General features: G+C 38.9%; 1 protein-coding gene across 1 annotated transcript; it reads left to right on the forward strand.

The window, feature by feature from the left end:
* The first annotated feature begins 15138 nt into the window (after positions 1 to 15138).
* On the forward strand, positions 15139 to 17133 carry LOC105047035 (ABC transporter G family member 10-like). Its single transcript, XM_010925819.2, has one exon. The coding sequence runs from the start codon at positions 15216 to 15218 to the stop codon at positions 16989 to 16991; it is 1776 nt and encodes a 591-aa protein (XP_010924121.1). The 5' UTR covers positions 15139 to 15215; the 3' UTR covers positions 16992 to 17133.
* The last annotated feature ends 114 nt before the right edge of the window (positions 17134 to 17247 follow it).

The raw sequence follows: 17247 nt of genomic DNA on the forward strand, positions 1-17247 counted from the left end.
CAATATAAGAAAATCACGTCTGCAGGTTATAAACCAGTATGAAATCATAACTGTATTTGGCCATATAAAAAAGTTCTTTGAATGTTAAGCCCCACGTGGATGACACATGCAATCTAACAGAAAGAGAAAATCATTACGTATTTTTTAGTTGGAGTAATTTTTTATGTACCATAGTTTATATAGAAAAAATACACTATCCCATCTGATTGAGCTATGTAGTCATCATTTTTTAATATATTTTTAATATTTGTAATTTCATTTTTTTATTTAAAATTTTGACTAACGAAAATATCCTTCTTCTTTTAAAAGAATTATGATATCCTGTAATCATATTATGATATTCTACAGTCAAATTATGACTTTCTGCTCATAATTTGATCACATAATATTATAAAGAATGGAGAGATATTTTATAATTTAAAAATTTTATAAATTTTTAATGATAAAAATATCTTTTTCTCTTTATGATTTTTGAAAAAAAAATTATGACATTCTGTATATAAGAAGTTATAATTTAATCATAAGATGTCATGATATGATCATATAATATCATAATTTTTTAATATAAAAAAATATTTTTATAATTCAAAATTTTAAATAAAAAAATAAAATTATAAATATTAAATATATATTAAAAAATGATGCCCATGTGTTTCAATATGTTTGAATGGTGCGCTTCAAGCCAATTTTATTGTACCATGTACGGCGCACAAAGGCTTTCTCTTGGTAGTTATAATACCAGCTTCAACGTCTCTATCCAATTGTTCAGTTTTATTGATGGATTCCATCAGTCCAGTCTTTGTATCTCTCTCATCGTGCTCGCTTGTCTTCGCCATTGGTGCCCGTGGAGAAGGATAGCGAGAAAAGATCCTCGACCGCGGCTATCCTTTGTGTCACCGACCAATGCACAAACAAAGAGGTCCTTTCGTCTAGAAGCATTTTATTCTCTCTCTCTCTCTTAGTCACAACCTCACTCTCTCTCCTTATAAGCCTCTGTGATCCTATATCCACATTCCTCACCAAATGTTCCTTGTTCCGGCCATCCTGACTTGTAGAAATTTACCACTTAAAAAAAAAAAAAAAAAAAACCCAACTCCTAACATGCAATTCCATTCAATTTGTTGGGCAATCATCCCTCATCCATATTTCTTCCTTGCAAGTATATTATAGCATTTCTTTTCATCCTCGCAAGTATATTGGGGTATTTGCCCCATCTTTACTCCACTCTTGCACTGGTCGTCCAAGAAAAATCCTAATTTTTGAATTGAATCAACTCAATCATTCATTAGAGAAGTCAAATTTGTGCTAGTTCTATCCAATTAAGCATTATCCCTCTAACATTGATAACATTTTGGACCTTTAGCTGGAAGGTTAACTATGTATTGAGAAAGTGATACACATGCGAGATGTGTATGTTGAGTTGAATAGCAAAACTAATGGACCATACGAACTTACATGGTTTAGCATCAACTCAGAGTTTCGTCCGGTACACATACACACAGAGGACTCCATGCATTTATCCCTTTAAAAGTTGGTACGCATGTATGTCTATCACACTCGACAATATTTCTGATTGATATGCATTTGTAGTATCCATATACTCTTCGATAACAAGCAATACACATCTTAGGAATCAGCATGTATGTTTTTTAGAGATAAACACTTAGTTCAAGATGATACACACATGGTGAATAACCACTACATGGTTTTTGTTTCTGTTGATTTAAGGTTTCACATTTGTCTTATGCACACATTTGTTTATCAATGCACACTTCAAAAACTATGAATACATGTGTACTTAATATATGTGATGCATATGGCCCATGCTTCATCTGAATGTCATTCTGCAGCATCTTTGAACTTTACTTGGCTTTGGAAGTTAAAGCTTTTACCTAGAGTTAAAATGTTTTGATGGCAGCTGTTGTGGAACTGGGTGCCGAGTTTGCTAGAGATTGTAACCCATAAATTTGCTTGAGATTGCTAGCAGCAGCTTTATTTGTTCTATGTGCCGAGTAACTTTATGTCCGCTTTCTTTGCCTGTGTTACTTGATTATATGTATGGTAGCGACTGTGGTAGGGAATGGATAGAAGGTACTCTTGGCATATTTATCTTGGCTGCTCTGACAAACTTGCAATGATAGAGTCTTTGATCACACTACTCACTTGCCATCTCGGGCAGTGCGTCGGGCTATTGTTTTCTCTGCTCATACAAATGTTATAGGTTACCACAGAAACCATCCATCTAGGCACTGGGGTAGCTCTTCTTCACATACTTCTTCAGTTCTTCACCTCTTCTGCTGCGGGTTATGTCATGGCTACCTCCTCCCTATAGAGTACTCAAGGTAATTTTTGATGCTTCAGTTCGCTCTCATCAAGCGCAACTGCGGGATATGTGATCAGAGACCACACTTCTAAGCTAATTCAGGCTGATGGTAAATAATTAATGCACTGCTCGGTTGCTGCATGGATTGGTGTTCGGGTAGCTATCCAAGAATTACATGCATAAAAAATTTGGGTTGAAGGTGGCACTCTTACTGTTATCTCTCGGTTGCTCAAGTCTTCTTTACATAAATTTTAGTATTTGCCTATCTTACAAGATCCATGCCATTTGTGGACACCTAATATTTGCTTTTAACATTACTCATACCTATCGTTTGGCAAATATGGTTGCAGATTTTTTGGCTAATCAGGCACTAAAAGGAGACTTTCAGTAGGATTCTTTGGCTGCAGTATCTTTTCAATGTTTGTCTTTGCTCCAAGCAGATGCATATGGTCTTCTGTTCTCACGTGCAGGCTCTTAATCCGCTGTGGCCGTTTTGGTCTCTTTGTTATTCGAGTTTTATGTTTGCATCTCAGTTTTTCTAGCTTGGTTGGTGTAATGGAATTAAGGGGTTATATTTAATACCCTGCAGCAGAATAGATCGGTAAAAGCGAAACCACAAGCAATAGTGTGCAATCTGCTACTATGCAAATATCAAAAATAAATTTCAGCAAGCACACATCACAGAAAAAAAATTAAGACACCAATATTTACGTTGTTTGGAGATCAAGAATGATCCTCCTACATCCACGGGGAGAGCATCGACGAAGACATCACTATCAAAAATGAAAATACAGTAAGAAGAGACCTTACACCGTCACCGATCATCTTCTTGGATGAAATCAGAAGCTTTACTTTGTTCTCAACAATTGCTTCAAGCCAAGCCAAGCACCACAACAAGAAGAAAAAGCAACCTAAAGCACTCTAGATTCTTCTAAACTCACATCTCTACTCATTAATCTATTCACAAAAAACAAAAAACCACATCTCAGTGGTGACCAACGGTGGAGCGAAATAATAGCTGTAACCAACTATTCACGCATCAGTTGGTTACATGGTTAGGGTGGGAAAGTATTTGAGTTGATCAAGTCAACTCAATTCTCATAGAATACGCAACATTCTCCATCTTTGACGATGATCAACTCAGCACTATCACCACAGACTGTCTTCCTTGACTAACACAGAAGTCTTCACAAATATTACACCCCCTCTCCTTGGGGTCTTCACTCCTCAAGCAGTATGGACATTGGCCAAGTCAAGACAATGCTTGAACTTGACTCCCGACAAAGGCTTCGTCATCATATCAGCTATATTATCTTGAGTAGAAATTTTGACAAACTGAATGCAGCCATTTGCAATAAACTCTCTGAGCTAGTGATACCGTACATCAATATGTTTTGTTCTTGCATGATAAACAGGAGCCTTTGCAAGATAAATAGCATTTTAACTATCACAATGCAATCTAACACTCTTCTGATCAATGTTGAGTTCTTTCACCAAGCCTTTTAGCCACACTACCTCTTTAGCACCCTCCATTGCAGCAAAGTATTCAGCCTTGGTTCTTGACAGCTACGATATCTTGCAACATGGCCTTCCAACTGATTGGACCACCGCCTAAAGTAAAAATATATCCTGAAGTAGATCTTCTTTTATCCAGATCACCTACATAATCAGAGTCAACAAAACCAACTAACATTCATGTCAATGTTCTTCTGAAATAATAAACCAACATCTGATGTGCCTTTCAAATAGCGTAAAATCCATTTGACGGCATCCCAATGCTTCTTTCCTGGATTTGCCATATACTTACTGACCACACTGATAGCCTGAGATAAATCTGATCTAGTACAGACCATGGCATATATCAGACAATCTACCGCACTTGCATATGGTATCTTAAGCATCTCTTGATGTTCTTTCTCTGAACTTGGACACTGCTGCAATGATAATTTAAAATGCTGTGCTAGAGTACTCACTGCTTTTGCCTCCTTCATATTAAATTTGACCAACACTTTGTCAATGTATCCTTTCTGTGTCAACCAAAGCTTGCCATTATGCCAATCACATTGGATCTCCATGCCAAGAATTTTCTTAGCACTTTCCAAATCCTTCATCTTAAATTTTAAGCTAAATTTTTGTATAAGCTTAGAAATTTCCAGCATACTTGTACAAGTAATCAAAATATCATTAATATAAAGCATCAATATAATAATAAAACTATCATACAGAAATTTGAAGTAGGCACAACTATCATACCTGCTCCTTGTGTAGCCACGTGCCAACATGAAGCTATCAAACCTCTTGTACCACTGTCTTGGAGCCTGCTTCGAGCCATACAGAGATCTTTTCAACTTGCACACAAGTTTCTCACTGCTGCCTCAACAAATCCTTCTGGCTGCAACATATAGATCTCCTCATTTAGATTATCACGTAAAAAAGCGGTTTTTACATCTAGCTATTCAAGTTCCAAATCCCACATTGCCACCATAGCAAGCAAAACTCTAATAGAACAGCATTTCACAACTAGAGAAAAAATCTCATCAAAGTCAACTCCCTTTTCTGTGCAAATCCCTTAGCTACTAATCTAGCTTTGTTTTTTATTGGTTCCCCAATTGATGAAGCTTTTTTCTTTCTATAAACCCACTTGCAGTCAATTGCTTTCTTATCCTTGGGAAGCTGAACTAACTCCCAAGTTTGATTTTTCTGAAGAGAAAACATCTCTTCTTAAATAGCTTTCAGCCACCCATTCTTTTTCTGACTCTTCATAGGTTCCTGAAATGAACATGGGTCAAAAGAAACAACAGATCAAACATAAGCAATAGCATCCTGAAATCTCAATGGCTTTTGAATCTATCTTCTTTCCCTCTGCCTTGCAATAGAGTAAGGTTCCTCCTGTGGGTGTACAGTCGGTTTCTCCTGATGTGAAGAATCTTTCTGATTAGTGTCACCACTAATCTCATTATCTATGCTTGACTCTACCTGAACTGAGGTACTAGGCTTCTTCTCATCTTGAACCTATTTCAGAACATCTTTCAACATAGATACTTCATCAAAATAACATCTTTACTGAGCTCTACTTCTGAGTGATAGGGTTCCACAACTTGTAGCCTTTCACCCCAACTTTATGACCCAGATAGATACACCATACTGATTTAGTATCCAACTTAGTCCTCTCACCATCTTGCAACAACATATAAGCAGGACAGTTAAATATATGTAAATCAGAATAATCTGCAGGCTTACCAAACCAAACCTCCTGTGGTGTTTTCAAGCCCAATGAAGTCGAAGGAGATATGTTGATAAGATGATATGCTGTGCTCACTACCTCAGCCCAGAACTATTTAGGTAGATTTGTAAACAATCTCATGCAATGAGCTTTTTCAAGCAATATTTTGTTCATCCTTTCAGCTATCCCATTTTGCTGTACTTTCTTTGGGATAATATAATACCGAACAATGCCTTCCTTTGTACAAAATTTTTTAAAGTCATCTAAGATATACTCACCACCATTGTCAGTGCGAAGACACTTGACTTGTTTCCTAGTGGTCTTTTCAACTGTAGTTTCCACTTCTTGAATGTTTCAAAAACTTCTGATTTGTACTTCAAGAAGTAAATCCAAATTTTCTAGAGAAGTCGTCTATAAATGTGACAAAGTAATGAGCTCCTCTTAGAGAAGTTACTAGGGATGCTCCCCAGACATCAGAGTGTATATACTCCAAGATATCATTGCTCCTTTTAGTAGAAGTGACAAATTTTACCCTGCACTATTTGCCAAACACACATGATTCACAAAAAATAAGTTTACAAGATTTTATACCTTTGAGCAATTTTTTATTGTGCAGCTCCAACAAACCTCGCTCGCTCATGTGGTCGAGCCTAGCATACCATAGCAGAGTGGCATCCTTATTTGAAGAAGATGTAACTGCTGCATCACCTGTAACAGTTTTTTCAATTAACTTATATAGTGAACCGGTCTTTCTCCCTTCAACACAACCAATGCACCTTTCTTCACCTTTATTACTCCGTTAAGCCACTGTAACAGTAACCATTCTCATCTAAAGTGCCCAAAGAGATGAGACTTTTTCTCAGAGTAGAACATGTCTTACATCTGTCAATGTTTCACAGCTTCATCAAACATCTTGATTTTTACAGCTCCTATGCCAATAATTTTGCATGCAGTATGGTTACCCATAAGAACACTGCCACCATTAAATGAAATATATGTTGCAAACCAGTCCCTATGTGGACACATATGATAGGAACAACTAGAATCAAGAATCCTGTCACTAGAAAAGTCCATACCTGAGAAGATTGTGAGCACATCTTCTTCCACCTCAGAATCTGAAGCAACACCGGCCTCTTCAGATTGTTTATTCTTCTGCTTAAACTTTTCCTTTAGCTTGGGGCAATCTTTCTTCTAATGACCTTCTTGCTTGCAGTAATTATAACGGTTGTTCCGTCCTTTTGATTTGAAACAAGACCGACCACGAGTCTTCTTATCATCTCTGTTATTCTGATGTCCTCTATCTTAACCAGAACTCTTTGCTACTAGACCACCTTGATCTCCTCCTTCTTCAGCATATCCTTGCCATAAAGGATTGTAGTCATCAAATGATCATAGGATTTAGGCAAAGAAGACAACAAAAGAAGAGCCTGATCCTCTTCTTCTACTTTAAACTCAACACTACGAAGCTATGTGATTAACTTGTTGAAAGTATTCATGTGGACCAATATATTTGTGCCTTCAGACATACGCAAACTATAAAGTTGCTTTTTCAGATGGAGCTTATTTGTGAGAGTCTTTGACATATACAAAGTTTTAAACTTTTGCCATAATTCAATAGTAGTCTGAATGTCAGCAATATTGTACATCACTTCATCTGCTAAACACAATTGGATTGTACTCATTGCCTTCAAATCAAGCTCTTCCCAATCATCATCTTTCTTTCCAGATTTCTTCTTTCCAAGAAGGGCCTTATGAAGATTCTGCTGGACCAACAGTGTCTTAACTCTTTTCTGCCACAGACCAAAATCAATCTTGCCATCGAATTTATCTATTTCAAATTTTATAGCCATATTTGTAGCACCAAATGCTTGTTAGAATCATAAAACTGTGCTCTGATAGCAGATGTTATGGATTAAGAGGTTATATTTAATACCCTGCAGCAGAATAGATCGACAAAAGCAAAATCACAAGCAATAGTGTACAATCTGCTACTATGCAAATATCAAAAATAAATTTCAGCAACACACATCATAGAAAAAAATTAAGACACCAATATTTACGTGGTTCGGAGATCAAGAATGATCCTCCTACATCCACGGGGAGAGCATCGATGAAACATCACTATTAAAAATAAAAGTACAGTAAAAAAAACCTTACACCATCACCGTCATCTTCTTGGATGAAATCATAGGCTTTATCTTTTTTTCAACAATTGCTTCAAGCCAAGCCAAGCACCACAACCAGAAGAAAAAACAAACTAAAGCACTCTAGATTCTTCTAAACTCATATCTCTACTCACTAATCTCCTGTTCACAAAAAATAAAAAACCACGTCTCAGTAGTGACCAACGGTGGAGCGAAATAATAACCATAACCAACTATTAACGTATCAGTTGGTTACATGGTTAGGGTGGGAAAGTGTTTGAGTGGATCAAGTCAACTCAATTCTCATGGAATACGCAACAGGTTGGTTGTGCTCTATTCTGCCAATGTCAAGACTGCCGGTGATGGACGCCGGCACACATCTGGCATGCAGCAAATCCAGGATTGTTTCGTCCTGGTCCTTCACAGGGTGTTGTGCCATGTCGCATACCATCTGTTCTGTTTCTTTATGCGGCCTTGTTGCTCAATTCTGCTTTCGATTGGACTCTGCTGCCTCATGACTTTTATGCTGATTCTCCTGCTTTGGATTTTAACTTCTCATTCACTCTCTGATTGCTGTGGAGTATTATGGATGTCACTTGGCTGGTATAGACTTTTTTGTCACGCTTGTTTGCTGCTTCCACACGCAAGTCACTATATTACTGTGATGCTACAAACTTTATTTGGACTATTTTCCAAACAGCACAATTATAACTTCTGTCCTATATCAAACCGTTTTTTTCTTTTGTTTTGTTTTTTATGTGTGTATTAATGTTACCTACTTCAGTGGGCCATTTTTTATTCTGGTCACCTGACTTTGCGTTCTGGGCTTTTGGTGTTGGTTCGGCCTTCTGTTTATTTGTTTTCATTGGTTCTACTTTGTATGTGTTGAATTAACATTTTACTAATCTAGCAGTTGCTCTTCGTGTTATTAAAAAATAAATAAATAAATAAAAATATATGATTCATATTTTTAAAAAATAATATATATATATATTTATATGAGATCTGAGGTAATAGTGTTGATATGATCGCATCCATTAAGAAATAAAGTCGCTTAAACGCTTGCTTTTATTGAAAATACGGTAGGAGGCAAAGACGACATGCTCGATGCTGCTCCTTCATCTAGGAGTCCGAAGATCGCTTGGCAACGGTTGATTCCCAAGATCCACATGCTAAAAGTAATGGGGGGGGGATCACGGGAAAGACTGAAAGAGTAGCCCATGAAGATCCATATAAAGCCGGAGAGAGAGAGATGGAGTTCGAATGTGCTCCACCCTTTCCCTTTCTCCTCTCCCATTTGTCCCTAGAGAAATCCTAGGATTTCATGTGTGCCACCAGTCTCTGACTCCCGTGTACCGAAGTCATCCTCCTGAGTCCATAGGAGAGAGAAATGGAGTTCGAATCCAGTCCCTCTCCATTTATCCTCTCCCTTCATCCTAAGCGGAACCAGTCAACTCTTCTTTCCTCTCTAGTGCTGATGAGTTTCTCGTGCGATGACGGCCTCCAGCTTCTGTGCCGTCGTTCTCCGGCTCCCATTCGTCATTGGCATCCTCCCGATTCTCCCCTCTTTCTTGATACCCACTTCATCCTCTACCTTCTCTTGCATCACCGTTCTCCAGCTCTCCTACGTCATGGGCATCCACTCGGGCACCTCTCCTCTCCGCTTGATCTCGAGCGACTCTACATGAACTCCAGGCCGACTCCCTGGGATAAAGTTAACAGAGATTCATCAGAAGTTTATTTTTTGAAATTAATATCACGGCATCTATCATTATTTGAAATTAAGTTTATTAGGCCTCAATTTGAAGTTATAAGAGGAGAGGGGGGCTCAAGAGGACACCTGACGACACACAACGCCGGACAATGCAGGGACACCGAAGCTGGAGAACAGTGGAGCACCGGCTCAGCTCCCTCTTCTTTTCCTTCTGGGAAACTCTTTGTGCACCGCGGACTGTGCAGAGAATCCGACGCCGGAGTCCTTACCCATTCATATACGTAGTCACTATTTTTCAATATATATTTAATATTTTTAATTTTATTTTTTTATTTAAAATTTTGAATAACAAAATTATTTTTATTTTTTAAAAAAATTATATCATTCTATATCCATATTATAACATCCTTCATCCAAAAAGTTATAATTTTTGTCCATAGGATATTATAATATGCACAAGATGTCATAATTTTTTTCAAAGAATAGAAGTATTTTATTATTCAAAATTTTTAAACAAAAAAATAAAACTGTAAATATTAAATACATATTACCAAGTGGCTAGACAAAAATATCTTTTTTATATTATAATATCTTGAGCGAGATTATGACATCCTGTGCATATTATGACATGCCGCATCATAATATACAGGATGTTATAATATGATCCAGGATGTCATAATTTTTTGAGCCACATTATGACATCATGCGTATAGAAAGTCATAATATATCATAAAATGTTATAATTTTTTTCAAAAGATAGAAATATTTTAGTCATACAAAATTTTTAAATGAAAAATCGAAACTACAAGTATTAAATAAGCATTGAAAAGCGGTAGCTACATGATCCAATCACATAAAACGGTGCCTCCATGTCGGATTTTCTATACCACCCGCGGTGCACAAAGAATTTCTTCTTTTTTTTTCTTTTTAACATGACATATAGCACTTCTGGAAAGAGCTGGTCTATCATTAAGCTGGTAGATCTTGTCTAACTAAGGATCAAAACAAAATGTTTGGTTGGTCCAATCTAGTTTGATAGTGATGTGATTCATACTATTCTTAATCACAAGATATGCTAACATGATTGCTTTGATGTATTTAAAATTTGAATTTAAATTTTAAACAATAATCATTAATAGCAGATTTGATTTATATATACCGACATGATGCATTTCAAATTTGAATTTTAATTTCAAACATGAACCATTGACAGCAGCTTTCATTTATGTAGATATGCCAACATAAATATGAAAGTAGAAATGATAACTATATTGGTGTATCCTATAATTGCATAAATCAAATCTATTATGAATGGCTGATATTTGAAATTAAAATTTAAATTTAAAATAAATAAAAAATGATGATCATATTGGTATATATTGTAATTGCATGGATCAAATCTATTATCGTTTGAAATTCAAATTTAAATTTTGAATGCACTAGAAATAATAATTATGTTGGTATGAATTAAAAATCTACTTTAGTAAACAAGATCCTGCTCGTCAGCTAGATTGCCTTAATCTCTTTTTGGAGTGCTTTGAGATCTATGTGATGATGAGTAATCCAATGATGGATTCATATGAAGGAAATCCTCTTTTGCATGAAAGATACAACCCTCTCCCAATATAAACAACGTGATATCCCATATACCATATGGGGCTCATACAATCATAGATCGCAAGGACAGGATCTCAACTTATCTAAATTACCAATATTTTATTAATATAATGAAACCCTAAGTGCAAATTAGGAGAACTTTCTCTAATAAAATTTTTTAGTTCTATTTTCCCTTGGAAGATTACACATGTACTCGATAAAGAGTTAAAGCCACTTGAATGGTTGATATGAGGTTCCTTTTGGAAGTTAATTTGTAATTAATGTTAGTGAAAGTTCAAGAGTCTAATCATTAATATATTATGAAAATCAAAGAGTCATGTAATTCTTAAATCAAAAAGTTCACTTAGAAAAAGTAAAAGTCATTTAGAAGATCAAGAATTACTTTGGATTTATGAGGTTAGCCTAAGAGTTACCTTCATGTATCTATATATAGGACCTTATGTAATGAGTCAAATAGTGTGGAGTAATCTATAATTCTATAATATAAGAGTATTATCCAATTCTCCTTCCACTCCAAGTATTTTCTATGAGCATCATATTCTATCAAAGCAATAGTATTTGAGGTTGTGATTGTGCCCATCACCCTTCCAATAGATTGGTATCAGAGCAAGATCGATCCTAAAGCAACTATCAAAGTATAGGATTGATTCTACAATAACTCACAGAGCCTGAGAGCTATAGAGCCACAGAGCCTGAGAGCTTCAGAGCTTTAGAGCCAGAGAGCCTCAGAGCTTAAGAGCCAGAGAGCTTGAGAGCTTTCTGAGAAAGTAAAAAAAAAAACAAGTACAATTTTTTCAATAAAATTAAGAGGTTAAAGCAAAGTGACCTCTTTATCAACAATAATAAGTATGTGCAATGGAGGGTGAAATGTTTATATCTGTGGTTGCACCATTCAAACTGACACTCAAGGAGGTATTAAAAAATTAAATTTGTTACCAGCAAGATATACATATGAAAAATCTGGATCAGATTATTTATCAATCTTTGTAGCGACAGTTGAGTTTGAAGATTCGAGTAAAAGATTAGCGATCGTTGGTCATGAAAGTGCTATAAAGAAAAAAAGCAGAGAATAATGCTGCACTACAAGCAATCAAATATTTGAAAGATATTTATAATATTATCATTAAAGATGTTCATTTTCTAGAGATGGATGAAGTCAAGATTATTATGAAAGATTATATGAAAGTTATGAAATTTGAAGAAAAATTATGAAGATGTAATGAAAGAGCTGAATGAGTTAAAGCTGAAGATGGAAGAAAGAGTGATTGAAAAAGATACTGGGATACATTCTCATGGAACAAAAAGAAGAGCTTATGCTGTACGTGATTTTTCTTCTTGTTGCGGTCCAAATTCGTGATTAAAAATATTATGAAAATTACAAATTAAGGGGGAGTGTTGGAAGTTAATTTATAATTAATGTTAGTGAAAGTTTAAGAGCTTAGTCATCAATATGTTATGAAAATCAATGAGTCATGTAACTCTTAAATCAAAGAGTCCACTTAGGAAAATTAAGGATCATTTAGAAAATCAAAGATTACTTTTTATTCATGAGGGTAACCTAAGAGTCACCTTCATGTATCTATATATAAGACCTTATGTAATGAGTCAAGTAGTATGGAGTAATCTATGATTCTACAAAACAAGAATATTATCCAATTCTCTTCCCACTCTAAATATTTTTTATGAGTATCATATTCTATCAAAGCAGTAGCATTTGAGTTTATGATATGCCCATCACCCTTCCAACAGCTCCCATCTTTTACATATTAAAAAGAGTTAAAAGTCATTTTTAACTTGTGAGCTCTCTTCCGAATAGCTGATATATAGCTCAAATAGTTGGCACCAACCTCCCTCACGTTCAAACATTAGTGATGGCAGCCATATAAGAGATGGTGACAAAGCCATAGCTCTTTTTTGTACTTGAAATCGAGAGCCATTATGGACAATCGATTGAAGCTATAGATGATGCTTGGGTGCCTGATCTCCTGTTGTGGAGATGGCCGTGGAGGCCCAAGAGAGCATCCCGGGTGGCTAAGTGACTTGATCCGACTGGATGGGAGGAGGTGGGATGTGGACTAGATTCGATACCTTTTTGGAGATTGTCAGATAGATAGGGCATTGACTCTGGTGATTCCTTCTCATGGCGGCCCTACTATGAGAGTGTGGACTCTTCATGCAGCCCTAGAGTTCGAGCTAGGAACCTTTACCACTTATTCAGGGTCGACAACCTGCCTTAGAGATGAGATGGTTTCTAGATCTGGAGATTGGGGATTCATCCCAAGGCTGCACTCTTTCTATAGAAGGTGACCTAGGACCATTTGCCCATGAGGACAATTCTCAGAGATAGGGTGATGTCTATATTTGAGGAGTGCCCCTACTGTGATGGAGAGGTGGAGACTGTTGAGCACATCCTTTTTCAATATGGGCGGGCGGTACAAGTCTAGATACTGGCTGATTCCACTCGGCCCACCCTCAAGACTCAACTGTGGGCTAACTCTTTCTCCGAGAGGTGAGGTGGAGTATGGCCAAGGAGACCACCAAATCCTAAGGTATTTAGCAGCATACATTGTTCACAACATCTGGCTTGCCAAGAACAGTGTGGTGTTTGAGGAGACAACCTTTTCGTGCACTTCAAGCCAGAGAAAACCAAGGTTCAAGCTCTGGAGTTTATCTATCATTCTCTCATTGAAGAGATAGTGATAGCTTGAGACATCTAGGGTTTCTCTTCTACTTCTTCAACAGCTCGATTGGTGATAGCTTGAGACATCACCTTCAAGCTTTTTCAAAATCAATTTCGATAATAGTGTTTTGGATGGTAGTAGTAGAGATAGAGTGGCTTTCATCATTCGAGGCCTTGGCTATATCTCTGTAGCTGTAGCAGAGTGTCAGATTATAGACACTACGATTTCTGTGACAGAGGTTAAGGTGGCTTGAGCTAGGCTTACTTATACGAAGAAGGTACTCAAGGCTAATTGACTGATTTTCAAAGAGGGCAACTCTACATTTATTAGATAATCTAGAGTTAGATGAGACGGTGTTTGCCCATCCTCTTTTGCGTGATATTTGATGGTCAACTAGAGATTATACCGTTTTAGAACTCAAACACACTTATCGAGAGGCTAATTGGGCTGCAGACTAGATGGCTTCCTATATTACGAATCGTTTGGAAGAAATCTTGTGGATGGAGCTTGAGGTTGTTCACGGTGAGTTTCGAGATATTTTATTTTTTTAATTTTTTTTTTTTGGATGTATCTATACCTGTTGGGTAACATCTTTCCGCCTCACCCCAAAAAAAAAAAAATCGAGACACATTCCCACCTCTCCTGCGGTCGCAACTTCCGTGCAGGCGCACAAACCAAGCTCTGGTAATTATAGACATAAACAAAGACAAACTTAGGTAGACACATAACAATTTATAAATGAAAGAATTCAATGTAATTATGAATGAAACGAGGCATCAAAAGCCTACTAAACACTAACCAAAAAAAAAAAAAAATCCCACCAACTGCCACTATATCTTAATTTGGAATCGTCATCGTTTGCCCAAAAAGGAAAATAGGAATGCAACAGATCCATCCAATCATCCAGCCCAACATCTACTGGCTCTCCTTAATTGGACAGCCCAGTTTTTATTTTTTATATTTTTTGGCCCCAATAGAACCGTTAGAAGGGCAGTTGTGATGGTTGGGCGAGGCCTGCCCCCGGCCCAACCCCACCAAACTCTATGGTGCACCTGGTCAACATTTCTGCTCACCAAAAAAAAGTTGCACCCTACTCCACTCCTCCGCCTTTGTTTTGTTTTGTCCGGGTCCCCTTTATATCCTGTGAGTCCTCCACATACTCAAAGCTTATAGCCTCCACAAGCGCATTGAAATCAAATAATATCTGCTCTATGTACAATGCAACAGATCGACAATTGCAAATGGTAAAATATGGTGGTGATACAAACCAATTCCCTGCACCAGAGACACACAGAAGTATTTAGCACAAAAAAAAAAAAAAAAGCCGCCAGGTCAAGGCACGTAGCACCCTAAGGGTACCATTTTGCATGAGGTTGGCCACGGCGGTGCAAGTTTGGTGTGTTAGCTCATCTCCTCCTCCCCCAGCACCAATCCCACCCCCCTTCTCACACCCTTCTCTCCTCCATTTCATTCTCTCACCACACACTTCTCCATCCTCTCCTCTTTCTCCTCCATGGAATCGCCGGTGAAGTCACCCAAACCTGGAGGCTGGCGACGTCAATACCGGATCCAAACCAAATCACTCTCATACAATCTGCCGACGAGCCGGCTCGCTTTCCACCGGCAATGCTATGGCACGGCCGCCAGCGGCAGCAGTTCCAGAGTCATTCTAAGGGACGTGAGTTGCGAGGCCCAGCCAGGCGAGCTCATGGCCATCGTCGGTCCCAGCGGCGCTGGGAAGACTACACTGCTATCGGTCCTCGCCGGGATGATACATCCCAGCAGAATCTCGGGTGAGATCCTCGTGAACGGTCGCCGGATGGACGTCTCCCGCTACCGGAGGGTCTCCGGGTACGTCACCCAGGACGACGCGCTCTTCCCGCTGCTGACCGTCGAGGAGTGTCTCACCTACAGCGCCCGGCTGAGGCTCCGAGCCACCCGGGGCGAGTCCGCCGCCCGAGTGAGGGAGCTCATCAGAGAGCTGGGACTGGCCCACGTAGCCCGTTCGAGGGCTGGTGGCATATCGGGCGGCGAGAGGCGCCGCGTGTCCATCGGCGTCGACTTGGTGCACAACCCGGCCGTGCTCCTCCTCGACGAGCCGACGTCCGGTCTGGACTCTGCCTCGGCTCTCCACATCATCGCCTTGCTCAAGTCCATGGCCGTACACCAGGGTAAGACGATCGTTTTCACCATACATCAGCCGGGGTTTCGGATCCTCGAGCTCATCGACCAGGTCGTGCTCATCTCCGGCGGGACCGTCCGGCATCAGGGAACGATCGCCCTTCTAGAGAGCCGGCTAAAGGACTCCGGCCATTGCATTCCACCCCACGTCAACGTGCTAGAGTTTGCCATGGATGCCATGGCCACTCTGGTAGTAGAATCCACAACTCCATCAGAAGAGGTAATTACTAGACTGCCAAACTCTGGTGCCAAAGAAGACCACATCTTTTATGCGAATTCCCGGTGTGGGGAGGTCATCATCCTCACAGAGAGGTTCTTTAGGAATGTCGTAAGAACCAGGCAGCTGATTGCAGGTAGAATGATCCAATCGGTGGCGGCCGGTTTCGGGCTCGGAACGATATTTATGAATGTAACCAACCTGCAAGCCAGGGTGGGGTTCTTTGCCTTCAGCCTCACCTTCCTTCTGTCCTCGACGACAGAAGGGCTGCCCATCTTCTTGCAGGAAAGGAGGATCCTTGAAAGAGAGACCTCAAGAGGGGCCTACAGGGTTTCTTCCTACGTGATAGCCAATGCCCTTGTCTTCGTGCCTTTCCTTCTATCGGCTGCACTTCTCTACACCACTCCAGTGTATTGGTTGGTGGGTCTCAGGAGGGAAATGGATGGGTTTCTCTACTTCTCTTTGGTGGTGTGGATGGTGATGCTGATGGCCAACTCATTCGTCGCATGCTTCAGTGCCCTTGTGCCTAATTTCATTATGGGGAACTCGGTGATTTCCGGTCTCATGGGCTCGTTCTTCCTCTTCTCAGGCTATTTCATAGCGAAGAAGAGCATACCCAGGTATTGGATCTTCATGCACTACTTGAGCTTATTTAAGTATCCATTCGAGGCTTTCGTCGTCAATGAGTATGGTGGGCAAAGGGGGAGGCAGGCATGCTTGGATAGAGAGGAACAGGGATGTGTTCTTGATGGAGGAATGTTCTTGAGGCAGCAAGGGTTGGAAGAGTCTCAGAGGTGGAGCAATCTAGGGGTGATGCTGAGTTTCATTTGTGGATATAGAATCCTCTGTTTTGTGTTCCTCTGGTTTAGATGTTACAGAATGAGAAAATAAGAGGATGGGGGCTTCTGTTCCTCTGTTTTGTGTTCCTCTGAACTATGCTTATTTGATTTATTCGTATTCATTATGAACCAATAAGTTATGACTGTTAATGAGTGTGATGATCAGATTTAATTTCTTCAGAAAAGTAGATTAACATGAGGTCGCATGAATGTTGATAACTTCTAAATAATGTATCTCTGTGGTCTGTCAGCACTGCTCATCCAACCAGTTAATGCTGCAGGTTGGAACACTTTGTTTGATGACATAA

This window comes from Elaeis guineensis, chromosome 6 (assembly GCF_000442705.2).
Source record: "Elaeis guineensis isolate ETL-2024a chromosome 6, EG11, whole genome shotgun sequence".
NCBI classification, from domain to species: domain Eukaryota; kingdom Viridiplantae; phylum Streptophyta; class Magnoliopsida; order Arecales; family Arecaceae; genus Elaeis; species Elaeis guineensis.

Bases quoted from the DNA above. Each gene is read 5' to 3' on its own strand.
- LOC105047035 (XM_010925819.2), top strand. From the start codon at position 15,216: ATGGAATCGCCGGTGAAGTCACCCAAACCTGGAGGCTGGCGACGTCAA.